The sequence below is a fragment of the Emys orbicularis genome, chromosome 4 (assembly GCF_028017835.1).
Source record: "Emys orbicularis isolate rEmyOrb1 chromosome 4, rEmyOrb1.hap1, whole genome shotgun sequence".
Lineage (NCBI taxonomy): Eukaryota > Metazoa > Chordata > Testudines > Emydidae > Emys > Emys orbicularis.
The window spans coordinates 88616269-88643517 of record NC_088686.1 but is presented as its reverse complement, the minus strand read 5'-3'; the positions used below and the strand labels follow the sequence as shown (position 1 = coordinate 88643517).

The 27249-nt window shown below is 38.5% G+C and overlaps 1 protein-coding gene across 3 annotated transcripts in view; it reads right to left on the bottom strand.

Moving 5' to 3' along the window:
• Positions 1–27249, bottom strand: part of NELL1 (neural EGFL like 1) — a 445942-nt gene that overhangs the window by 325392 nt on the left and 93301 nt on the right. For all 3 annotated transcript variants that reach the window (XM_065402716.1, XM_065402717.1, XM_065402718.1), the window contains 5 exons: positions 24390–24524; positions 23404–23506; positions 18595–18668; positions 16049–16148; positions 6556–6684 (listed from right to left, as the gene is read on the bottom strand). In XM_065402716.1, the coding sequence (XP_065258788.1) occupies positions 6556–6684; positions 16049–16148; positions 18595–18668; positions 23404–23506; positions 24390–24524 (541 nt within the window). The remainder of the gene's footprint in view (positions 1–6555; positions 6685–16048; positions 16149–18594; positions 18669–23403; positions 23507–24389; positions 24525–27249) is intronic.

Here is a 27249-nt window from a genome sequence, read left to right as displayed (position 1 = left end):
TCTGTAACGAATGACACAACAAGTCTTAATGATTTAATGAGTTTATCATTAGTCACTTAGGGCCAGATACTGCCATGCTTAATCTCACTGAATAATATCTTATTCCCTGAGTATTGCTATTTTCTTCAATGAAACCACTTGCTGAGTAAGGTAGTTCTCAGCGTGAGTAAGGGTGGCAGAATCTAGTCCTTACCGGATATACTATGTAAGCAGGACTGCAATAATTCAGTGTTGATTTAAGTTGCCAAACTGAAAGCATTAGAAACTGAGGCCAAACTTTTTGCTCTCACTTATACCAAGGTAAATGTTGGGTAACACTAATTAAGTCAATCTGGATTTACACCAATACAATTAAGAGCAAGCTGTTTGTAAAGTCCTTTACTTCACCACAAAACAGGTTCAACAGATGCAGCAATGCAACTTTACCAAACAAACTCATGAAATCTAAAGGCTGAAAAGTAATTCAATCTCTATGCCATTCAATCCTTGGCCTCTCAGGTGATATTGCCAACTATGGTGTCAATTAGTGTCTATTATCATAGCGGTTTCTAAGATGCCAACCCAACTGTGAACTAGACTGACATCAGCATCTCTCTTCACTTTATCAGCTGAACTACATCAGATCATAATGTCTTTCAGTCACTGTGAACTTGAAACAGACTGAAATGAATAATCTAGAGTTGAAGATACCAATTCAACCTATCAATTCTCTGAGTTATCCAATCTCTAAGAAGGAATCTAAATTAAAACAATTAACATTTAAATACTGCAAATAATCAGAATAAGGTATTAATATTTAACAGCATAAACTGATTGTACAAAAACTGTATACACAAAAAATGACTTGCAGAGCTTTTTACTGTGAAAAAGATAGCAAATTAGCTAATTTCCATTGAAACTTCCCATCCAGGTCTACAAGTTAAGACTCCATGTTAAAATAATAGGATGGTAGCTATTTGAATACAGTCTTCATGCCCATAATTCTGCACTGTGTGTCTTAAAAATAGGTCTACAAAACAAATAAACAGGAAGAGTTGTACTTTTTTGGTTTTTTGCTAAGCAATGAAGGATCACTGAATAACTCATTGACCTTTCAAGAAAAGAACTTTGGTTCAGTCAACCAGACACCAAGTGCACCTAAGAGGTTTCCAATTAATCCTTTAATTTAGGTCCTCTGTCTCTTCTCCATCAAAGTAAAAGAAGTATTTCAAATGGAATGAATTTTTCTTCTATCTGCAGTGAATTACAAGGTTCTTAATAGGAACTAAAGGTCAGTAACATGCTTTAGTCTTCTTGATACCTATTTTTATTTACCTCTAGCCTTTATGATACACTGGATATGTATAGAAACATATAAAGCCAAGAAAGAGGTGATGTGGAGATGAAAATATTTTCTCTTATAGAAAGTTAGCAATCATTATCATTAGGATTAGGAAGTCAATCAGTGATTCACAGTGCAGCCAGGTAAAAAGGTGTAAAAATATAATAAAAGCTTGAAGATCATAAAGTGAAACAATTTTGTCTTACCTCTCAGTTTGTCTTCTCTTTGAATGAACATCCATTAATAATATTCATCCCTATCCTTCTTTTCTCTTGTTTGTCTTTCCTTTCTCCTAGCTTTGGAAACATTCTCTGAGACAATGGCCATATGGGAGCCTCTCATAGAGACTGTTTCAATGCCAACATTTGTATAGATTGCCCATGATTTGCACACTGCTATGATTAAACTCAACAAATTACAGGACTGGCTGAACTTCATTCCCAAGATGGGATGAATTTACAAATAAAACAATAATGGTTCACTTGCTGGAGAATGAGACAACACCAATCCAAGTAGTTAGTAGGTGGGTGCATGGAAAGAAACCAACAGATATAAAATAATTATACAAGCAGAAGTGTCTGGAGAATCTAGCAACCAAAATCCATATTGGCTGAGGATGCTCCTATGATGTCCTATGCCACTGGTCTAGTGGAATGAGCACAACTTTCTTGATGGGGGACTTAAGAACTCATCTTTTACCCAACAGACTTCTTTTACCCACCAGGAAATGGTAACTTTGGAAAACTTTGTGACCTTTCTGTTTTAGCCATATACTACAAAATGAATATCAAGGACATCCTATCTAGGTACTATTTAATGGGTCATACAAGGAAACTAACCAGAATTATATCTAGAACTCACAGAACTTCATATACTTCCAGCCTTAACCTATCCAACTTTGGTTCTAGAAGGGATACAAGTACTAACCACTCCCAGCCCCATATTTAACCTGAGGAAACTTTTACACCTCCTTCCCAAGGGCTACAGATCTCTGGCTGGGATGTCCTGTCCTAAGCATAGGCCAATATAAGCAATCAATGCTGTTCCAGGGAAATTTTATTTTTTCTGTTATAAAATATTGCTGTTTGGTTATTTGGTTCAAAAAGATCAATTCAAATTCACAAAGCTTGTTAGTTATATCCTATAAATGACCCATTGGGAAAAGACTTAGAGTGCATCTGTCACTCAGCTTTGTTAAATGAGGGGGGGAAATAGCTTGCAAAATACTAACAGAATGAGAATATGAATCATATAGGTTCCCTTTACTCTGGTCAACAGATGACTTTTTATATTGTATCCATTATCACAGGAATGTTCAGCATGACATTGGTTAACCAAAGTGGGAAAAGATACTGCTGTGCAGCATGACAAGGTAACTTGTGATTTTTTAAAATCATTTTTACTTGCATTTTTCCTGCAGAGGAAGAGTGTTTGGTTGGTTGTTTTTTAAATACAAATACTTCTTTTTAAGGTACATTTTTACTACAACTCTTACACATTTATGATAATTTTAACATATAAACAGCCTCTTGCTCCCAACAAACTAAAAAACAAAGTGAGGGAAACATCTAACTGAAACGGTGGAGAAAAGTTAGAAACAATTTTGTCCCCCCACTGATATCTAAGACAAAACTCCCATTGACTTCAATGAGAGGAAGACCAGACCCTTGCTTATCGTCATCTAGAAGGTAAGGACAGTCAGGTGGCTAAAGCACAGAACTAGGAGTTAGGTGGTCTGTGAGCGAGAGAAATATCTATCCCCACATGTTGTGTGTTGTGGGGATGATCTCATTAATATTTGTAAAGTGCTTTGAGATTCTTGGACAGAAGGCATTACAAAAGTGTGAAGTATTACAATGTTTATTTTAGAGGCAGCATGGTCTAGAAGAAGAATGAGCATGGCATGGAGACTTATGAACTCCTTCGGTTTAATTCTAGTTCTGCCACTAACTTGTTACATCACATTGGGCAAACCATGATGAGTCTGCACACTCCCATGTGCCCTCACTCTACAACTGCAAATCCCCACATGTGCAAGACCTCAAGTGTGTCTGTGCACATGCAACTTTGATCACTTGCAAATGATGGCTGAATAGAGGTGTGGTTCAACACGAGGCCCTTAAATTATCTGTGCCTCGGTATCCCCATCTATAAAAAGGAGGTAATACTAATTCTCCTCCCCACTAGGGTCTGTGAAGCCTACTTAACTAACGTTAGTTCATCACTTTGAAAATGTCAAATTCTGTGCTTATTATAGAGGCACAAAGCGGGTAGATGAAGAGTCAGTGAAAGAAAAAACCTATTACTTTTAATGAGTAAAAAAAGTAGGGTTTGTTCTCTCTTTAATACAGTACAGATCTCTAATCACTTTCTTTATTCATTCTGGATACTTTTTTCTTTGCTAAGAAGCATCTTGATTTCTAAAAAAATTTCAGTTTTTAATGGGTGGTTATTCCGAAGGCATAGCCAGATCTTTCCTATTAAAATGCTTGCTTTCACATAGATTATGCATGCTTTAACATCGCCATTTGAAAAGAAGCTGTTGAGGAGAATGAACTGTAGATGTGTTTCAGATTTGTTAAAAAATGTGATGATGTATTCATCAACGTTTTTAATGGACCTTGGACTCACAGTAAAGTTCTCCCATGACAATGGCAATGCAATTTTTAAAATATAATGGTACAAAGTTACAAATATTCATGAGGAATATACTGTGCAAGTCTTTAGAGGAGATGCTACAATGTCAAAACAATGTGCAGGCAAATAAGGGGTGACAATGTAACATGAAGAAAGGCAAAACTTACATCAGTGGAAGTCAACCGCAATGCCAGTACAATATGGTAAAGGAAAAACAATGCCACACATTAAAACACACCAAAAAAGGTTCAAATAATGTCAGAGGAGATATGAAACCTGGAAGCTCAGAATTAATGATCCACAGTATTCTGAACTAAAGTGCCACTGTACCTAGATATGTCATAATATGAGATATTTGAACCTACATGTCTCAGAAGAAGTGATCTTCTATGCCATTATATTTCTATGCTTAGGAACAACAGAACTGAATTTGGAACATTACCAGTGCTTAACATGAGCATTTTCTCTGGTTCTATAGATTTGTATCTCAGTCTATTAAGAAGTATTTATGTTTAAATATTAAACAATAGATACAGGAATCTGATATACTCATATGAATACAAATCTGCATGACACCCAATACTGTGGCCAATACTAAGGCAAATTCTGCCTTCAAAGGCATATATATGGCTCCCATTGATTTCAATGGCAGCTGCGCATGCCTTTGAGAGCAGAATTTAGTCAAATGACTGTGAACTGAGTGCTATTCAATAGAATAGGCAGATAGATTATAGTAATTAGATAAGAGAGACGGATCTGTGAGATAAACAGGCTTTGCACAGGGGTTCCCTGTGGGTGGTTAGGGGTTCCGTATTACAGGGCAATAAGAGAGTCACTCCTTGGCTAATGGATTTGTCAGGCCATAGATCCCCACCAGGGGATCTCACCTGCGGATCAATACTTATGATTTAGCTCTGTGAAACACAACTCTTTGGTGCACTGTAGTTCTCTTCATCTACATATCTCCTGACCCCAAGAAGCAGACCCAATCTTGTTCTGCTGTCTTTTGTTCAGTACAGAGTCGTATAAGATAGGGCCTGGATTTGCCTTGCAAATAGTAGAGCTAGAGACTCTGAGACCGGCAATGTCACAAGTTCAGCTAATTTGTTCAGAAAGCTTTCTGGGCTTTTTCCCCCCATTCCAATATTGCTAAGGTCTCAAATATTATTTTAAGCAAAGATGTTTAAAATGCTGCCAGATAAAAGAATTAGACAAACTGCTACAAGGTTAACAAAACACTAAATGCTAATGAAAGCACTTTTCAAAATGGGGACTTCTGGTTTTATTTAGAGCAGCCAAAAGAAAAAAAAAAAAGTATACCTACTGGGTACTGTATCATCCCTGACAAAGTTCATTATTGTAGTCTTGGTAGTATCTATACAGCAGCTAATCCCACAATCTCTCTAGTACAGAAGTTTCTTAATATACTGTATCTTTGCTATTACCCCAAGAAGTAAATGATTGGAAATCTTTTGTATTCCCTGAACGCATGTATAGAATTGAGGGCTTGGTTTTGTTCTTTTAAGAGATGCACCAACAATGTTGTAAGACTTGGAATATTTTTGCTTTAATTTGCAGACTGCCTTTGTTCATCATGTCTAGAACAGTCCTGATCACTTATATATGGTTAAAAAAAATCTCCAAACAATGGGATCATTTAAGCTCAGCTGATGCCAGTATAACATATCTCTGTTTCATATTCTTCAGTCTTGTCTCCCAATTCTTACAGTATATTTTTATCAGCTTGTCAAAAATGTCATCTCTTTTCCATCACCAGCACTGATGGAAGGAGGAAGCTGGAGAAATAGTGTAAAAAAAGCCTAAAATCACAACACTAAGACCCAAAAATCTGGGACATTTTTTAAAAAACCCACAGACTTTTCGAGGCAAAACAGAATGCTGTGTATGTTGATTTATCATTCTAAAAAGATTACACAGTAATGAGTAACCCATCAAAAAATAAGAGCAAGCTATAGGAAATAGGGATGGATTCTCTCCACCACAAAGAAGAGAATGAGAGCAAAGCCATACTGCATTCTTTCCTGAGGCAGAATAGTGCATCATTAGCAAATAGAAGTAGCTCAGCAACATAGAACAGAGCCTCCTGGGAAATACGTCTCCTCTATACAACATTAAGACCATTTTGGAAAATTACCTGACTTGCAGGAGTTGAAGGACGCACAACAGGTTAATGTTTTTGTGCACAGCCATAACATCTCTAACCATCAGAGGCATTGGGGATTTCTTTCTTGTTGCAGTTAGCATCATTCCCAAAACTGCTACCTCCATAATTAGTTCTATATCTGAGAAAGATGCACCATCCCCTACACACCACCTACAGCATAAGTGCCACTGCCTGAAAGTGATAGTCTGAGGAAGATCATAACATGGCAGTGGGGTTGCCTATGGATAGGCAGTGTCCCAGCATACTGTCCACCTATCTTGGTTATCTGAAGTTTCCACGCATAAATCCATAGTATCACAAACACCATCATAAAACTTGGACTTTCATAACTAAATTCATTCTGCAGCCATTTACTTAACAGTAAATTTTTCAGTGGATGCTAAGATGTTACTTCATTGAATATCTTGTTTACCTTCACAATATGCAGCATCCCCCTGGATAGAGATATAACCATTCTTGCATTCACAAGTAGCTTTTGTGTTCCAATTTTTGCACTCTGAATTTTCACCACATCTGTGGCCTTCTGCACAAAAGTTATGACCTGAAATACAAAGTACATTAAACCTTGTATTAGAACATGCTGAATTCAAATAATCAGTATTAATATGTATACCTCACTGTGCCACACTCTGTATAGTTTTGCGATGCTATCCTCCAGGCATTCTAATGTGGAATTCTCCTTTCATTTCGCCTGGCAAAGACTGGTCTAAATGAGCTTTTCTGAATCCACTTCATTATGGGGAATATCATTTCAATCTTAGATGCCTCTGGTAACAGTATTCAGGTTTTAGGTATGGAGGGTAGCCAACTCCCAAGCAAATATGAATGCTACTGTATTTATTGACCAAGGAAAGATGCTGTGCATTCCTTTCTATCCACCTTTCCAGGACACAATTCATCATTGCAATTACAGTTACTATTAAGCCATACTAAATTGCTATTTTTCAACAAATCTGTATATGATAATGGAGAATCAAAAGTTTGGTTAGAAGAGCGTAAACAGCAAATGAAATTTTGCATTAGAACAGGAAGATTTATTGAAAAGGAAGACTTCCTTAAATATGTTGCTACACATTAACATGCCAGACCAGCTGGGTTCCATTCCATCATTTATCCTGAAAATAATATTAATGATACTAATAAAAAAAACTTTTACAATATATGATTTATCTCTAATTTTGCTGTGATGTAGTGACTCCAGTGTAGTGGAGTTTTTCTATCAAGATGGATTTACCCCACCACCCAATTTGTGTTATATCAGGTCACGTTATATCAGGGTAGTGGTGTATTGCATTATTAATTTCATAACAAAATTTACATGAAGTGAACCCAAAGTCTCAAAATCTCTCTCTTCATTCACTCTGTTGAGATCCAAATTATGTGCTCAATTATAATTCTGTAATACTCACATCATTACATTGGAGTTACACCAGTGTCACTGAAGGGAGAGTCTGTCTTGGATGGTTTAGACACAACACATCCTGTATCTTGGGATTTGGCTAGATGACCCTTGCAGTCCCTTCTAACCTTATATTTCTATGATTCTATGATTAGAGAACATGGTAATGGTAGGGTTTTTTTCATTTTTGTTTTTTTCTTTATTTTCTTGGGCCAAATTCCATTTCCTTTTGTTACAGAGCAGTGATAGGTAAATAGGATTTTGGCCCCGTGTCTTCTGGATGCATTTCTTTGCACTCAGAGTTCCCAATAAAAAGGAATTATTATACAATTACAAGTATGGACTTTGAATTCCACATCTCAGAATCCCAAGAATATCATGGGATTCTGATGTAAAAACACCTTTGAAGATTTTATACAAAAATTCCCAATAAGCCATTATTAAATTTATCATGATTCTAACCCACACTTCATTTTTGCAAGCGGGCCCTGTTCTTTAGGAGCAAGGCATAGTTTGGGCTTGTATGAAATGTACAACTCTAGTGCTGCCAATTTTGGTTAGAAAAGGAATGGAGCAAAGATTCCCTGTGTAAAAGTTCTAGTTCAGTGATTCTAAAGCTTCATAAGCTCCCCTACAGACAGCTAAGAAATAGAAGAAAACCTACAGTTCTAAGACTTATATACTGGATTTTTCATACCCCTTGCTCTTACATTGCCTAGACAGTCTTTGGGGAACTTTTGAAAGCCTTAGCATCTATGAAATGACATTTTTTTTATCTAATCCAAGCAAGTATTCGTGGGCTTACTCCAAGGCTGGCTATGTATGTTCAAAAATAAAATTAGTTCCAAATACCAATTAATAAACTAAAACCCTTACACACATTTTGTCACTTTTGTGCTCTTTTATTTGTAGCTTGAAAGGTTTACGTCCGCCACCAGAGTGTGAAGTCACTTGGCAAAAGTAACACTTTGGCACTTTCCAAGTGCCAACGTCTATCTAAATTCCTGATGTTCTGACTAATCTTATTAATAGTAATCAGGGATAACAGTTGGCTTGCTCTTTCATTATGATCCTGCTTACAACAAAATAGATCTTTGTCTTTTTTTTTTTTTTTTTTTTTGCCTCCTTTAATAAAATTGCAAATATTCTTTCTAGTCTACATTCATTTCAGAGTCTGGTAAAAAACACTCAGGTATTCCAAATAAAGCCTTATCAATCCTGGCTAACTTCTCTACTGGTGTAAAAGGGCAGTGTGCTTTTGACTTCACCCATTTAGGCCCTCAGAGGATTTGACCCCTCGCTTTTGCCTTAGTAATTATAATCACTACTGAACACTAAGTTCATCTATCCAAACGACACCGAATTTCTACCCTTTCACTAGGATTAATTAATTAAAATTCTGTTTGCCCTTTAGCTAACATACTCGAGACAAGGAATTCTGTAACATTTGCTGTGTCACATAAAATCAATAAGGATATCACCATTTTTTGCTACCTAGAGTGCTAAACCCTCTTCATATGCATACCTAGTATAGGAAAATGCTTTACTTTAACTGGGCAGATAACACTACACTAGGATTTACTGTTATGTATACCACTTCTCTCTCATCCAAAACATGTACACTTAGTAAATTTCACCTTGCTTAGCATGTTTCACTAGTAACAGTGGTCCTTACATTTATCTGGATTTCTGCCCTGGACGTGATTTCTATTTTCTCTTTACCCTGGTGATTGCACTTTTCTTCATTAGCGACACACTTACAAAAGTGATACTTCCCTTTTCTGGTCAGTCAGGAGTCAGTAGATTGATTTGCTCATCATCTCTTCCACTGTCCATCTCTAAATCAGAATTTTGTCTAAAGTCCTTGATTAGTTCTCAGTATCACAGGACTGTCACTTGCTTGTTTGCCACCTCTGAAATTCAGAAGGAATTTGATATAGATGTGCCCTCTCCTAATTACCTATCTTGGACCATTATAATTGCTACCTTGTAAAGTTCTGTAGGCAAGTCCTCGATTCTTTTGTTCCCCTCCTGTTATCAACAATATCGGAGATTCAATTCTTCTCAAAATCAGCCTCTTTCTTATATCATTTTTTTCCCAAGCTTATAGGCTGTGATAAAAGGGCAGAACAAAAAAAATTAATGTTCCAATTCTCTAACTTAACTATATTTAATTAGAGACTCTAGAGAACTCTTTCTTGTTGTGTCACTGTGAGTTCCTAAATATAGGAGTACATCCTAGTCCATCTGTAGACTGGTTTAATATTTGTTATTACAAGTGGCTTGTGAAGCACAAGCATCAGACCTGGATTATAAAGTATATCGCCTGCTGCTAGACTCAACTTCTCATTTCCCAAAGCACTTGACTAAACTTGTTAAGAACCTTAACAAATGGGAAGTGGCAAAATCTCTTTGTGAATGCATATATATTGTATCCACCATCTGTCACTAGGCTTTTACAGAACAAATTAAAATTGATGCTAGAAAGCAAAGGAATGTACATTAAGGTACAAAATATTAAGTGCTGCACTGTGGCTTTGAGAGATTAGGAGCATCCCCTGAGCAGGGACTTTACATGTGCGGAGGAAGAATGCCTGCAAAGTAGGTTTAACAGGCCAGGGGAGCATACCTAGGAAATACAGTTATGTCTCTTCTAGATGCACATCTACATTCTACATCTTTGCAGCTCTGGATCTGTGTGTAGGGGAATGAAACCATTTCTACATTCGTACTAGACTCTCTGGAGCCTGGAGTACTGCAGTCAGCAGTACTCAAACCCTCCTGCTAGCAGCCAAATTATGGGTGCCTGCTGTATGAATGTACTGGGGGGGAATGGGGATTCTTATGCTCTTCTCACCCCTAGAGGCTCCGATTCAGCAAAGCACTTAAGCATGTGCTTAAATCCATCCATAGTCAGCAAAGCACATGAGCACATGCTTACAGTTAGGCACATTCCACTGATTAGTTGATTAAGTATGTGCTTAAATCCTTTACTATACAGGGATAGCAGAGGCTTCAATGCTTTGATGAATGGGGCTGGTACATATCTATTCATGATGGCAATTACTGAGCACTAAACAAGTAAATAATGAATTCAAAAGAATACAAATCGCAAATTTTGATTAGATCTCTGCAGTAATAATGCATTTTTCCAGTTCCTTAAATTATCAAACACAGTAGAAACCATCATCTGAATTGCCATGTGATCTTGGAATTCCCAGCTTCCAATAGGGCTAGTGAACAACAGAGTTCATACACCCAAATTGGGTAGGTAAAAACTGAACTGTCGAGGTTTCAGAATATTCAGGAATGTCTGATCCAATACTGTTGGCCATTCTCTTGATATAAGAAAAGGCTTAAAAAGAAAATAATTGTATCCCAGCAAAAAGGCACTTGGAGAGGATTTAACAGAATCATATAAAATCTTAAACAGAACTGATAATCTCAACTAATTTCAGTCTAACACAGATGACAAGACAAGTGAGCATGAATTAAAATTACAGATAAACACATTCACAACAGATGTCAGGAACCAATTCCCCCCCCACCCCCCACCCCCACACACACAGAAAGTCACGAATGCGCAGAACAGCCCACCAAAGTCATTCAAGACTTTTACAATACAATTAAATACTATCATGAGGGATTAAATACTGAAGACAGTGTCTAGATTTTTCATGACCCTGATGACCTCTCTTTTTCCAAATATTTCTGATCATATTACAACCTCCTTTGTCAATGTTGTTGACTGTTTGCTTGATTTACAGTTGATTTTCCCCCCACTGAGAGCATATTTGTGTCTTTTTATTACTATTTCTACTAAATGGGGCCTGTCCCTTGATGTTATTGACTGCATAGTGACCAATAAGTTAAACTAACTATAAAAGTAATCAAATTTCATGCTTCAGGTGTGTGGTGCCAGGAAGAAACTGCACAATTGTCTAGGACTAACAATTTCAAAGTAGGTTATTTAAAGTTAGACATTATCACCCAGATCCATAAAGGCATTTAGGCTTCTAACTTCCATGGACTTCAAAGGAAGTTAGAAGCCTATATACCTTTGTAGATATGGGCCAACAGGCCAAATTTTAAAAGATACGTAGATCCCTGAAGATGCAGATAGGCACCCAGTGAGTTTTTGAAAAGTACCTACATGCTTAAGTCCCATTGTATTGGGCTGGAAGCAACATATCCATGACCTTGTTTAACTTTCATCTAAATCTCTCCTCTTTCTGGGGCTTTGCTAGCTGTTTCGCTGGTGCTCTCACTACACTTTCCAAAATTCCTGGCTATCTATCTTACATGGTCCCCAAATCCTACCACCTGCTTCCCCACAGGTTGTTATGGAGAAATCATACTCATTGACTATTCCATACTTCAGAGGCTTTTAATGTTTATTTATTTATTTAAAGTCTGGGTGATGTTTCATTTGCAGGGGTTGATCAATGTTCTACATGTCAAAAGTAGTTTCACCCTCAAAACTGTTACAAATGCAAATTTGTGTCAACTGTTATTACATAAGCTTGAATATCAGAGGGCAAACTCAGATGAAGAATCATATAATTGTGAACAAGTAACCTTAGCCTTTCATGATGTGAAGTAGTATTACTAGGCCACGAGCAGCTAGACTTTTCTGGTTCCTTTCATATCTTTGGAGATTGCGGATCCCGAGCTCAGAGGTGTGACATCAAACAACATCCTTACTAATTCTTAATGTATGTGGAAACTATTTCAACAAATCTGTGTTGTGCAGTAGTTATGTAGCAACACAAGAGTGTTTCAAGGTTTAATTAGTTAATGTGTGAAGAGTGCTTTGGGGATATAAAGCACTTTTTAAATCTTAAGCATTCTTGTACCTATGTGTAGGAAGTAACTAATTCATACGTCTCAACCTCCATCAGAGTCTTAATAAAATTAAAATCTTGAAACAGCTCACATTCCCACAGCAATGCACAAGAAATGTTTGATTTCTGGTTCTGAGAATGCAAAATGCACTCAGTTTTTCTTCTAGTCAGAAAAATCTTGAGCCTCACAGCTAGACAGGGAGAGATAAGAAATATGCTAATTGAAGTGTCTCCTTGAGCTGCAGTTGAAAAATCAGAAACATTTTTTTTTTAAACCAATAAATGTAAGGGTGACAGAAGCCATATTTTTGCCTTACACCACTGTTTTCTTCAATAAAATGCACATTTCAGCTCATCAGGAGTATTCTACAATTGCTGCCAACCAGTGTCAGTAGCCAATCTAAATCCATCAGCCAAACCATATTACTAGATACTGAATAGAAATTACTTCACATAGAAATTGAGCGTTTCTCACCACTTCATTATTCTCCCTCCCCCACTCTTTTAAGGAGGAGAGGATGATTGAATAATCTGGGTTTGCTGGGGTTGGCGACACACAAGAAACTGTAAGTAGCAGCAACATAAAGAACCCTTGTGAAACTTTATTTGAACCGCTCATTGGACAAGGGAAGGAGATGTGGGATCCAATCTATCATTCAAAATGACTCACTATCTCTAGCAAAGAGACCAACATTTAAAAAAGGCACAACACATTTTTGCCAAACTATTTTACTGTTATTATTGTATTTGCCTTTTGGCAATAAAAATAAGCCTAGGTGACACTGAAAATGATAAAGTTTTGTGAAAGTACGTTACAAATTTGTTCCTTTTGTGCTGAAAATTTCTTCTTTGATTTTAAAACAAGCCCAAGTTGTGTCTAATGGTACAGCTGTGAATTTTCCCTGTCAAGGTTATAAAATAACTATACACTACAACTGTACTTTTAAATCAATGTCCGCTCTGCTGATGCATTGTCAGGTGAGGAACTCACATAGCTGGATATATTACTAGTAATTGGTCAGGGACAGATCCTGCACATGGCTCTGGTCATGCACACCCCTGCATCCAGGCAGATCCCTTTGCGGGGTCTAGCCCCACATGTTTTATTCTAGAGAGTGTCACTGTACAGGAAAACTCTTTATTCTATTAGATCTACTACATCTTCTATACTGTACTCCATACACAGTCATTTCAATAAAACACAGAAATGGTATCATATGAATAAGTTAGATGCCACTATATTATAAATGTGTGGGGAGGGAGGGAGAGAGAAAGAGAAAGGAGAGGAAGAGAGAATTATCTGCAGTAATGACTTTTCTAATCATTTTCAACAATAATGAGTGAGCAGCAAGTCTACCGGCTGGGACTATTACAGTATTTCACTAGTACTTTGCTGACTCACAATGTGAATCTATGTAAACAACAGATTTTTCTTCTCCCACGGGATATCATATATTATTCTAGGCACTTAATTAGTACAGATATGGCCACTATGAAAAACCCTGTGGTAGACACGTATGGTGTAAGAACTTGTTATCACAACGCTATCATATTTTCTTCCCTCTTTTTTCCCTTTCCCCACATTTATTCATTCATGAGACTGTAAATAATTTTGCTTTAGTTCAGCAACCAGCAATGCACAATGAACTCTATTTCCTGCCAAAATTCTGGCAGCAGGGATGTAACCTGACCGTAAGAAGCTTTGGACAAATAAATGTTGGGGAGGGCAGCGGAAAAGGAGAAAAAGAAGGAAAGCATATGATAGCATCGGATAGGTGTGGTGTAAGAACCTACCTATCTACCATTGGGTTTTTCATAGTGCCCACAGCTGTACTAAATGAGCACTTACAATAAAATGACTGAACCCTAATGAAAACATAAATTGACAGAGACTTGAAAAAATGAAGACTTGCTCTATAGTTCAATAAGTGTAAACTGATTGATTTACCATTAAACTATGGATGACACTTTATTGGTTACCAATAAACATCCACTGGAAAATCCAACTGATCATTTTTTTGAAGTTTTCTGGATTAAATATATTCGGAAAGGCAAATGTAAATTGCTGTATGTTTCTTTGCATATTTGCTACAACTCTCCATTTAGGACTTCAGTTAATGCAATGATTCCAAATGACTATATTAAATATCACATTTCTTCAAATTTGCCCCAAAATCTCTCTCTCACACAATAAAAGTAGACTACAGGCTCAAAGAACAGTTGATCCTGCAGATTACTGGGCACTCTGCTCCAATCCAAGTTCTTAAATGCTTTGCTAAACCAGGGACAGCGTGCTAAAACGCTGCAGATCAAACCCACAGACAGAATCATGTGCTTCCCACGTGTTCACACTTGTGGGAACTGAAGCCCGAAATGTTATCATAAACTGCTATTTCTTCAGGTTTCTCTAACTGATTCAAGAGGTAACCCAACAGATGTGTTCTGTTTAAAGAAAAAAAACCAGTATAATATGTTAGATATTCTGTTCAGTATATCCAGTTATAAGGAAGACAAAACGAATAAAAAAAGAACAAGAAATAAACAATCTGAGAGGAAGCTGCCATCTTAACATTCTGATAATACAGAATAGGACTGAACGTCAGCATCACCATTTGATAGCACTAGAAATCAGAGTTCATAGCAGTTGCAGGGACTTTTCCTTCTTTTATGTCTGAAAACCACCAGTAGGCATGCACGTTCATGGCACTGTATAATATAATTAAAAAACATACCTAGGGTGACTACCTAAAAAAGTATCCACAATAATATAGAACCTACCTCTATAGTTACAGAACTTATCTTTCTTCTTTGAAGTTTGCAAATTTCCAATGCTTTTAAGTAACGAAGCTGCACTAGATCAAACTGGACCACCTGCTATAAAGCGTCATTAAGACAGCGGCCCCTCAGAGATAGGCAGCAGCAACGTTTACTGCTTACTTCAACAGCTACAGGTGTTTCTAAAAACAGCTTAAAAATTGATGATGTCTACATGGTTAGAAACCAATCCTGTAAGCTACTTCAAATGTGCAGGCCCCTGCTACCACATGGAGTTGCTTGCAAGGTCAGGGCCTTCGTCAGTAAATATTTAATTACACACATACACTAATTAAATATTTATTGACTAAGGCCCTTATCTTGCAAGCTATATATCTAGATATAGAGATAGAAACAGAGTTTTCCCTTAATGAGTAATATGGAAGTTTCCCTTAAGGAAGCAATATGACAAAACAAAACCCCAGATCCAAGCACCTTCAAAGTTTGGATCTGGACTGAGATCTGAACTTCACACTAGCTCTTACCTCTATAATAGGCCAACCAAAAATCCCATATCCAAACATCTTAGAACTCCGGACATTCAGATCTGAATTTAGCATCTCAGAACATACCGATTTTAAACATAACTAATAATTAACTGGGTCTTGTAGGCAACAGGAGACATTGTGTCCATTGTCCTCTTTCTCGTTAGCCCAGAAAAGTTACTGCCTTGTTCCTGTAAATTTATCCTCCCAAAGGAACAGCACAGGTTGGTTTATAGAGAACATTGTTTACAAGCACAGGTTTATGTAAGTAGCCCGTGCCATCAATTAAAGAGGCGTGGTTCATTACAACATATCCCCAAAATGACCCAATGACTACATTCCATTCAAGCATGTGCTGCTTACCTCTGCAAACGCTGCAGCACTGGTTCTCTGGAAGAATGTGATCTTTTTCTGAGCAGTTCAATGGAGGACAGGTCTCTGTTACTTTTACTAAAACTCCATTCTGAAAATAAATAAATGTTTTAAAAAAATGACACTGATGAAAATGTATCTGACAGCAAGGGTCACGCAGTTTTCTATCCACAGCTCTAGCAATCTTTACTAACAACGGTAGTAAAGTGACAGGCAGCAAGCTAAATTCATTTTTTACACTATAAACTCAAATCTAAAATTAATCTACTTGGACATTTCTATTCCCACAGTTTAAGGAAAAGACACTACATTTAAACTCAAGATTGTACAGCTGCTTTTTCCTTTCTTAAGCTGCATAAGCACTTGTAGGAATTAAAGTATTTTATTTCACTCCAGATTTTTATTTAAGAATTTTTTTCTGCTTTACATGAGACTTGTTTGTTATCTTTTAGGTATTTTAAATTCTGTATACTGTGGTGATAGGTGAATTACCAATGAAACAAAGTAGAGAGATTAGATGGCCAAGATTTTCAAATGTGACCAGTGATTTCAGTGCCTCAGTTTTGGGCACCTTAAAGGGCCTGATTTTCAGCAGTGGAGCTTGGGTGGCACTACTGCTGCCTCATTCCTCTCTACTGCTCCCTGCAGGCCAGGAACTGGCAAAGTGAGGAAGACAGAGAAGCCACCTGGCTGCCTGCTGGCCCAGCTGCAGCTCAAGGCATCCAGCTTCCTGATGCCTTGCTGCATGTTTGACATACAGCCTTGGCTGCTGGACCTCATTGAGGGAGCAGGTTTGCCAGCACCATTGCCAACTGTCAGTTTTATTATAAGTCTCACCATATTCGGTGTTTTTCTTAATGGTTCAGATGCTGGAATCAAGAGATTACATGAGGAACTCAGCTTCATTTAAAAAAAAAAAAAAAAAAAAGATTCCTAGCCCTCATGGTTGCAGACAAAAGCTTGAAAAGGTGACCTCCGTTCACCCTAAAGGCTCAGAAACAAGAAGGCAAATAACAAGACCACCAAAAATTACTTTTAATAAATCTCATGATTTTAGGGCCTGACTCATGATTTTTGAAGGCTTGAGGCTGGCAATACTAGGCCTACAAAGTGCAAGGTACACAAGATGTGGGACAACGGGCAGGACTTGTAAAAGAAAGAGCAAATTTACTCCAGAAGAGGCAAGAAATGGAAAATTTTGGACGCCCCAGCCCTGACCTCCTTTGGTTGACAACTGCCGAGTCATTTCTCTGTGCTACCCAGTTATACTTTATTAGCCCATAGGCGTCAACTGCGGTGTTCAAATGTAAGGGGACACATGCTTCAGTGGAGGCAAAGAGGAAAGGCATCCTGCAGAGGATACAGCACATGCCATGTTATGCGGGTGCCCACATGAAAAGAGTGGAATTAACAGACATTAGGACTGATTCTCATCCCACTTTCACTGGTGTAAAGCAGGAATCTCACACGGGAGTCAATGGAGTTACACCAGCATAGGTGAGAAGAGAACCAGCAAACTGAGTGATCACTGTCAATCATTTTATCAAACTACCCAGCTGGAAAGGTATTGGCTATAACTCACCACCTATGCAAGATCGGACAAAACAATTACAGTAGGAAAGGTACAGTATACTACTGTACGAACAGCAAGTGCTGATAAGTCAGGTCAAACACACGGCAAGAAATCAAGAGAGACTATGACAATCAAATCACTCAGAAAAAGCTCAAAACCAATTCAAACCAAACTCATGTCTTCATTAGAGAACCACTGAAAAGAGATGAAGTTAAGTCTGACCATAGTTGCTTTGTGTCAACAACAATTCTGTTTCTAAAAATTTCCCCATTTTCTGTGACTGGTGACCTTGCACCCTAGAGAGAAGAAGCTCGCCTATCCAGGAGTTCATTTTGCCTTATTTCTATAGTAAGAAAATGTTTAAACAAGCACTTTGGGGTTAAAATCTGTTGGCATAAAGTGGTGTCGCTCCATTAATATAAACTGACATTAAATTTCAGATTTAATCCACTGAGGGCCAGTAACTTTTCAGAGAACAAACATAGGCTTCCTTCACATGAAGAGGCGCTACTCAACAGAAGTGCTGTGGATCACTAGAATAAGGCCCCAACCCACCAAAGCATTTAAGCACCTTCTTAAGTTTTAAACATGTGAGTAGTCAGGGCTTAAATAAAGGCCAGAAACTTTTAGTTACACTTGTTCAAATCCAAAGTAACTTCAGGGACTTAAGCCAATGTGGCTGAGATCAGAATCTTGCCCTAAAATGACACCTCTTTCCACAACCCAGGTAAGGAGCAAAGAGAAAGGAGAATACCCTCCTAAGTCACTTTATTATCCTAAATAGGCCATGTTCCAGCTTTGTCTGTGTATGTCTGGCTTCCACTGAAGTTATGGTCAGAGTTAGAAAAGAATGGATAACACATATGCATGAAGGAAGCCTAAAGTAATATACCAGGTTATCATTGTAATTTATGGGCACTGCATATTTATTTAAACAGTAGAAGTTAATAAAATTAAAACTTACTCGGCATTCCCTGCAGCTCTTGGTTAAAACCCTCTGACCTTCTGCTAACACTCTGCCTCCAAAGATGCACTTAGCTATAATTAAAAAAAAAATCCCCCAAATTAATATTTTGGTAGAAAGTGACTGCAAAATATTAATATAAGTAAAATCAATGCATATACACATAGGCAAATACGGGCCTACTGTGGTAAATATGATGTAGTCCCTTTGCCTTCACTTGAAGTAAGTGTTGATTGTTTTCATTTATTTTGAGTGCAATAGTACATTCATTAAAAAAAAACTATTATCGTGAAACATTATACCCCTCATACTGACAAACTAGCCTATTAATGCCCTGAAGTGATAACAAGAATAAAGCATTATTCAGTAGATACTGAACCCAATTCATTAACGGAATCACTCACAACATAGACTTCCCATTCGTTAGATAGAGTGCATTTGTATTACTATATGTCTGCATCAGGTTATTCAAAGCACTTCAAAATCAGACAGACAGACATTGGTGCATTGTATGTCAAGAGACTGGCAGGTGCATGGGTTTCAGTTAAGCCTCCAGACTGTACCTGGGGACAAATGAGGATAGAATCCTTAACACAGCTTTGTCCCTGAGAAACTGCAGAAATGGTTCAGAACTAGTCAAAGCCTGAAACTCACTGACTCTATAAACTGAAAAAAAATCACTGTCAGAAACAGTCTTAACAGACAGATGGAACAAGGAGGGCTCATGCCAAGGCTCAAAGGAGGGACAAATACAGCCTGCAACACTACATTTTGGACTAACTTTTGGAATGGATTGCATTGGGATGTGACCCTAAAAATCTCTCTATTGTTCCCCCAGCCCCCAGATTCCTAATTGCAGATATTTACACCTTCCTTCTGTTGCGCCTAGAGCGGTCTGTCAAAATAGCCTCTTAAAAGCTCCCATATTCTATAGAAAGGAGGCAGCTTTCTAGACTGAATGGGGATTCTCCAATATCACTCTAAATCAGAAATAGCTAGATCTAGAGTCCTAGGAAGGATATTCTAGTGAACAAAGCATTCAACTGGGTCTCAAAAGACCTGGGTTCAATTCTCAGCTACAGACTTCCAGTGTGATCTTGGGCAAGTCACTTAATCTACCCTGTGCCTCCATTTCCCAACTGTAAAATGGGGATACTACTTCCTACTTTACAGTGAAGTCGTGATGATAAAATCCATGAGTAATTGTGAGATTCTCCGATACTATTATGATGGGGATCAAATAAGTACATTAGAATTGATAGACTAGCATGACGGATTAGGGGAAACTTTGAGATCCTAATATGAAAGACAAATTATCGTCATACGTGCTGAGCCACATCATGTGTTCCTCCACTCCAAGTTGTAGGAATTCAACGAACCAGTTCATCCTGACCACAAATATCATCTTGGCTCATCACTGTCACTGTAGTACTAAAGACTCATGGATAAACTAGCTTCCAATCCAAGCATCATGAGAAGGTCCCTGTTGCCCAGGTCTAGGTTTCCTTCTATCTGCTGACAGAGAATTTCTTTCCAATTCTTCTGAGTAGCAAACAAAACAATTTGTGGCACACTCATGGCAGCAGGGAACCTGGAATTCCATGTACTATTAATTTTCACTCTCACAGGTGCAACCGATACCAACTAAGCCAGCTGGCCTGCTTATGCAACCAACTGCTAAGTACACCACTGTTAACTCCAAGTGACACCTCTCTGTCTACGCCAGATGTTTCTCCACTGCTGTGAAGAGACATTTCTTTCATCATCCTCTTGCTCTGTGTGCCAGCCTTATTCTTTAAGTACACAACTGTGGCCAGCCTGCAGGACACATGCTCAGTTCCTTCTTAAATCTTCCAATCATTTTATGGAAAACTGTTCCACAAATATATGCCCAACCTGTCAGGCTGCCATCGGTGCAAGTGTCTGTATATTTGATGGGTCCAAATTTCCTTCTTGTCTGAAGATTCTGAGAGGACTCTCACCAAATTAGAGGTGATTTTACAATCTGAGGAACACACAGGAATGTCCCAAGGTCCTGTACACCTTCCTTCCAATGGGATAACATTGGTACCCAAAATAAACATTCACAATTTGACCAACAATTCTAGGTCCACACACATACACAATGTTAAGAGGCCCACTGTTCTCACACTACTCTCTATATCACTGGTGAAGCCCATGATTCTTGTCTTATACTGATATCATTCTTTTCTGTGTATTGGACAGTGATACAAAGTCCCATCATCAACTCTCTTGAGGAATGACTAGCGAAGTATGGCCTGCATCTACTCTATTGCACTGGTTGGGGACCTAGAGTCCTATGCAATAAGTCAGTAAGACTTGACATTTGTCTATAGAACTGAGAGATATGTGTTGCTTCTCAATGAAGCCATTTACGGCACATCCAGTAATGGTCCTTCCTCACCTGCCTTCTTCAATACTGTGATGACAATTGTATATTTCCCTTGCTTCTGGTGCCAAAGAGGTATTACATAATAAATTACTTTGGATTTTTGTTGCACTTTCCATCCAAATATCTCTAAATGCTAGAATAACCCATAAAGTCTTTCAGACACTATCCTGTCTCCCAGAGTTCTTTCTCTGTGTTCATATTGCTGGAAATGGGAGAATCTAAATAATTCTCACCATACGCAAAGCAGCCAGATTTTCTAAAGAACTCAGCTTCCACTGTGAGAAGCTGGGTGCTGAGCACTTTCAAAATCCACCTCATTTAGGTATCCAAAGAGGATGCAGAAGGTTCTTTTGAAAATGTGGCCCTAGCTTTATATTGCTCAGTATGAGCTCAACTGTGATCTCACTTCAGAAAAACACACTAGATGGCATCAAGATGCCTGTTTGGGGAAAGATGAACTAGAGTGATGTACTTTTACTCTTTCTCTATTGCCTCACCTGACTGCCTGTAGCCCAGGGCTGGACTTACACTGGACAGAAGAGAAAGTGAGGAATTTTACAACAGAAAAGAGACACCGGGCTTCAAATAAAGTTTTAGTCTTCTTGCCAAAGGCTGGTTTGGAGAGGTTAACACAAGATGGCAGAGAAGAAAGCAGAAACACCAATTTTAAAATCCCTAAACATTTTATGTGTGAGAACTGCTTGGTACTTTGATACAAAAAAAGAACCATCAAGCTGTTCAATAACTCCTAGAGACAGAAAATTACAAGTAATGATTCTATCCAGTACTAAATGGGGAAACTGCAGAGAAATCAACACCCGCAGTGTAATAATGTGGATAGCCTCAGTGGCTGCCACTACATACCCAAAAATGACTAACTGTGGCCCTCACATATCATTCTGTCAAGGAGCTGGCACTTACAATCAATTTCAATCAACTTTCATACATCTTTTTCCATTGACTGACATGCTGAGTCCTTGTCAGAATAACAAGCTGAGTTTGGTGCCAATCACTGACTAAGAGTGAGCTTGTTCATCTTTCCATTAAAGAATCAGAAACAGTCTACACTTTGGGACTTACATTTAATCTACAGTTTAGTCCTTCAGAATTCCTCTGAGCCAAATTTTGGCTGGGATTTGTTGCTAAGTGCACATCAGAAAAGACAGAGCCAGAGAGAGATGCTCAAGCTCTCAGATCCATGAAAAGAACCCTTCACAAACTCTCAGCAGGTGAATCACAAGTACTTGTGTTCTGGGAGGTGAAAGTTAGGAGTCGGGGCCTGATCCACAGGTTTTACAACATAAATTATTTGTCCTTTTGTGCACAGATTACTCATGGGCCAGGGTATAATGGAAGGAAAGGTGTGAGCTGTGCACATGTTCATAACTAGGCAGAATAGGTGCACACATTTTTTGACAGGATTCATGGATGTCCATTTGGAATTGAAGGGGGAATTCAAAGAGTGACAATCTGATTTTTTTCTGGGGGGGACGAGGTTAGGGTTAGGGTTCTAATTAATCCTAAATCAGCCAACAGCTACATCATTGACTAGTCTGAATGGAGAAGAGCTGTGCCCAGAATGTGTAGGTTGGCGAGATAAGGAAAAAAGGTCTCACTTTTTCTTCATACGTGAGAGCAAGAAGAAATTTAGTCCTGTGTACTTGAACACACACATGCTCAATTGATTTTGTCCCTCAGCCCCATTTAAGTCCTGAGTGTTAAACACTTTTTTCACATAGGGCTTCCATTTGCAGATGACATAAGAGAATTTCATCACTTGGGCCAACTACAGAATTTACTGCTCATCTTCTTTTCCACATTCATTTGGTCTGAAATAAATTACATAAACTACTACTGCACACAACATAGATCATTACAGGCTAGATAAGACCATGAATTTTCCTTATTCTGCTGATTACATCATTTTATTTAAAAAAAAACTACAATATCCAAAGAACCACCTTCAGTTCAGAACAGGATGACAAATACCATAAAGAGGGGTAATAACTTAAAGTTTGGTTAAGTACGGACCAACTGCTTCACGCTAATTAACATCAATTGGGTTTAACAGCTACTAGTAGAAGCCAGACATTTTTCCTTTGGCGATGTACAAACAAGGGCATGGCCTTTTAAATGCCAATAGAATGCAGCAATATAGTCTTAGAAACATGCAGTACTGCATTGTATCTCCTAGGTGATTCTTTTATTTTTCAGCCAATAGTTATTTATTCATTTTTTAACCAAAGCTGCCACTATGACTCATGTTCCCTGCATTAATTTATTGGGACCTGTGAAAAATCAAGGGGGAAAACAAATCAGCTGCTCCTAGTTTCAAGACAAGTGTGATTCCAGTTAAAAAGAAGGTGGGAGGAAAATATCAAATGTAATGTACTTACACCTGCATACTTTGCAGCACTGGCCTCCCATATGCACTGGGAGGGTGTCAGGAGAACAGTTCAGAGGGGGACAGGACATCCTTCGGCACTCCACTACTCCACTCTAAGCAAAGGTTAGAAAGATGAAGTTCAGATGTGTGTGTGTATTAGTTTATATTTTATATAAAGCACAAATACTGTACCAGAAAATAAAAGTAGCATTAAAGATTTCAAATCCTTCCTACAGCAACAAGTCTTATCTGACTGCTACCCATATGAATTAAAGCCCCCCCATTACCATTTTGATATACATCTTTGTCTTATCCCACTTGCGCGTGCTATTTACGTGGATTAGACAAAAAATAATACCATCTTTACAAGAATATAAACACCACCTTTTGCAGGCTCTGTCAATCATCTTCAAAATTTTAACAATCAGTTTTCTATTTTCTCAGGCAAACAAAGGCTCTCTTCAGATATCTATCAAATAATTTCAACCAGACAAGACTTACATACTAATTCTCTTCTGTTCCACAGGTTTTCAACATGATAAACACCCAAAACAGAATCTGCATGTTGTTACCATGCAGGATGCAATTGAGCACCTATGAATAAAATTAAGATAATACTTTTTTCTCTCTCTCTCTCTCACGCACACACACACACACACACACACACACACACACACACACACACAATATCCAGTGAAACTATTCTGAACCAAACAGAGACAACACCATGATTTCCCACCCTCCACCCCTGCAAAATGGTGAGCTTCTTCCAGATATAATTAGAACAAATGAGAGAGTTGTCAAGGGAAAGCAGATTTTATTTACTAAGTATTCCTATAAGAAATGGCAATTCTTTGCTACTTCTTTCAATTGTTCACATTATCATTGGGTGCAAACTAAAAAGATAATAAATCTCAGAGTTGGTATTATGTATTCAAGGACCATTCACACTATAATTAGGCATCCTACCCCTTACACCCATTAGAAGATTCTTACTTTGCATGTGCAATTCCTGCAGTGATCATCTTCTACCCATGAGTCTTTGTCTCGATAGATCACTCCATTTACTTGACAAGTCTTCTCACAATGACAGTTTTCCAATTGACTAAGCCTCGTTTCTGCATAATTTAGCTATAAGTGAAAGTTACTTGATGTAATTTCTGTAATTCATACACATGGTTTTAACAAAGCAAAGAACAAAAGAAGCAGCTTACTGACTTTTAGCTGAATCAAATTTTATTACACCAGTTGAAAAACAAACTAAATAGAAGACACTGAGCCAGAACCAAAGCTGGTGTAAATCAACCTGTGTCCATTTACTTCAATGGAGATCAGCTAATGTACACCAGTTGATGATCTGTATGATTGGCTCTTCTAATCTAATGAACCCCAGCAAGATATTAAAAATGTACCTCTTGGGCACCTCAGATTATTAATGAATTGGGTACTTTCAGTTCAAACATCAAAAACTGAAATCTTTGTAATATTCTGAATTATTCATTTACCGGCATACACGTAATTTAAGAGCATGAATGCTGTCTGGCTCTGATTCCTTCTGTTCAACCTATCTCCACACTGTTTAACATTAACAGGTTGCAGAAAGACATTTACATTATATAAAGCTACTATGATTTACAGGGAAAAGACGACATTTAAATGTGTTGTATAACAGATTTTCCCAAACTATGGATCATGGACCACTGGTGGCCCACAGAGCACTTGCTGGTAGACAGCAGAGAGTGGGCTGGTCAGATGATACTGTCAGCATCTCCTCATTGCCAGCTGCTAAAATGAATTAACAGATGCTAAAAATATTCTTTTCCTAGTAGTATTTTTCCAGGCAAGCAATTGCCATATTTGCCTGAAGAATGCTATGTAATAGTGAATGGGAGGCGAGACTGTGCATGTAACAACAAACAGGAGGCAGGGGGTTCGTGTGCTGGCAAAGACAAGGGAAGGTGATCGCTCCAAGTTGTTGTCCATACTATGAGTAATTTATAATTTTCTTCTGCGCACGTGCTCCTTCCCAACACACCCACACAGATTATTAAAAACAACAAGGAGTCCTTGTGGCAACTTAGAGACTAACAAATATATTTGGGCATAAGCTTTCGTGGGGTAGAACCCACTTCATCAGATGTATGGAGTGGAAAATACAATAGCAGGTATATATACACATAGTACACCTCTACCTCGATATGATGCTGCCCTCGGGAGCCAAAAAATCTTATCGCGTTATAGGTGAAACCTCGTTATATCGAACTTGCTTTGATCCGCCGGAGTGCGCAGCCCCGCCCCCCTGCCCCCAGAGCACTGCTTTACCGCAGTATATCCGAATTCGTGTCATATCGGGTCGTGTTATATCGGGGTAGAGGTGTACATGAAAAGATGGGAGTTGCCTTACTAAGTGGGGGGGGGTCAGTCTAACGAGACAATTCAATTAACAGTAGAATACCAAGGGAGGAAAAATCACTTTTGTAGTGGTAATGAGGGTGGCCCATTTCAAACAGTTGACAAGAAGGTGTGAGTAACTGTAGGGGAAATTAGTATGGGAAAATTAGGTTTTGTAATGACCCATCCACTCCCAGTCTTTATGACACAGATTATTGTCACCATGTTTACATAGGTCATCCCAAGCTTTCCCCAAACAAAGAATACTCCATGCAAATGAAGATTCCCGAGTGATCTGTAATATGGCGGCCGATCGCCCCCTGCCTCCGTTTTCCCTCTCTCCACTGTGCACCAAAGATCCTCCTCAATCTACCTTGTATCAAAGTGCCCACATTCTCTATCGTATGTGTTGGAGCAGGGCTTCTCCCCATCTTAACAAATACTTGCTGTCATGCCCAGTCTCCTTTAAATAAGTTTATTTGTCCACATAAAAGATTAAAATAAACAGTTCCTCAGCCCACCCTTTGTCCTGGGGTTTCACAACCTCCCTTCCCAGGGGTCTCTTGCAACTTCCCAGTGCCAGCCAGCTCCTTTCTTGCAGCCAGTTCTCATTCAGCCAGCTCTGTTTCTCTTCTGGAACACCAAACCCAGGACCACCTCCCTGAGCCCTTTGTTCCAGGGATCCACCACAGGAATTGGCTGCACTCTTCTGTGGTTCCTCTCCCAAGGCAGAGCCTGCCCCAATCACTCCTCTTCTTGCCCTCTGACAGACCCTTGTAGTTAGTTCCTCATGTAGCCCTGACCTCTTTAACTGGCTCAGTTAGGCACACCTGCTCTGACACAGGGCCACTGAGCCTGGTCTACTCACTTGGACCAGCTACCCTGTGATGGGGTCCAACACAGAGAATAATATCCACATGCAAGATCCTCTTCTATGTATAATAAGAACCAAATTACTCAGTCCCATTTACTAACTCGTCAAACTTCCTGGCAGGACTAAACTTCCACGTCCTTCAAACCCCAAAATAGCCATCTCTCCCAGAAATCCACAAATCCCAGAGCAGGTGGGAACTTCTCAAAGGGCCAAATTCTGCTGCTTTTACTCACATTAAGCACCACATTACTGCATGAGTAGTCCCACAGTAGCCAATGTGTCAAAATCTGGCCCAAAGTGAGATGAATCCTAGCCCTGATCACTCTTATAAATGGCATACTACAGTATATTACAGGATGGTTCAAAATACTACAGCTTACAATAGCATTTTTGCACTGCTTAGATCACTGTACAAATACTGTACTAATTTTATATTGGTATCTACTGCATTTTATACATTTGCAAAAAGGCTCTCAAGACTTCCACCATTATCTATTTTAATGGGAATATTCCAACCTGCCCATCAATCCTCATACTTCCTGTCAGGTAAATCTCAAGCATCAGCAGAAGATACTAGGGAAACTTCCTCAT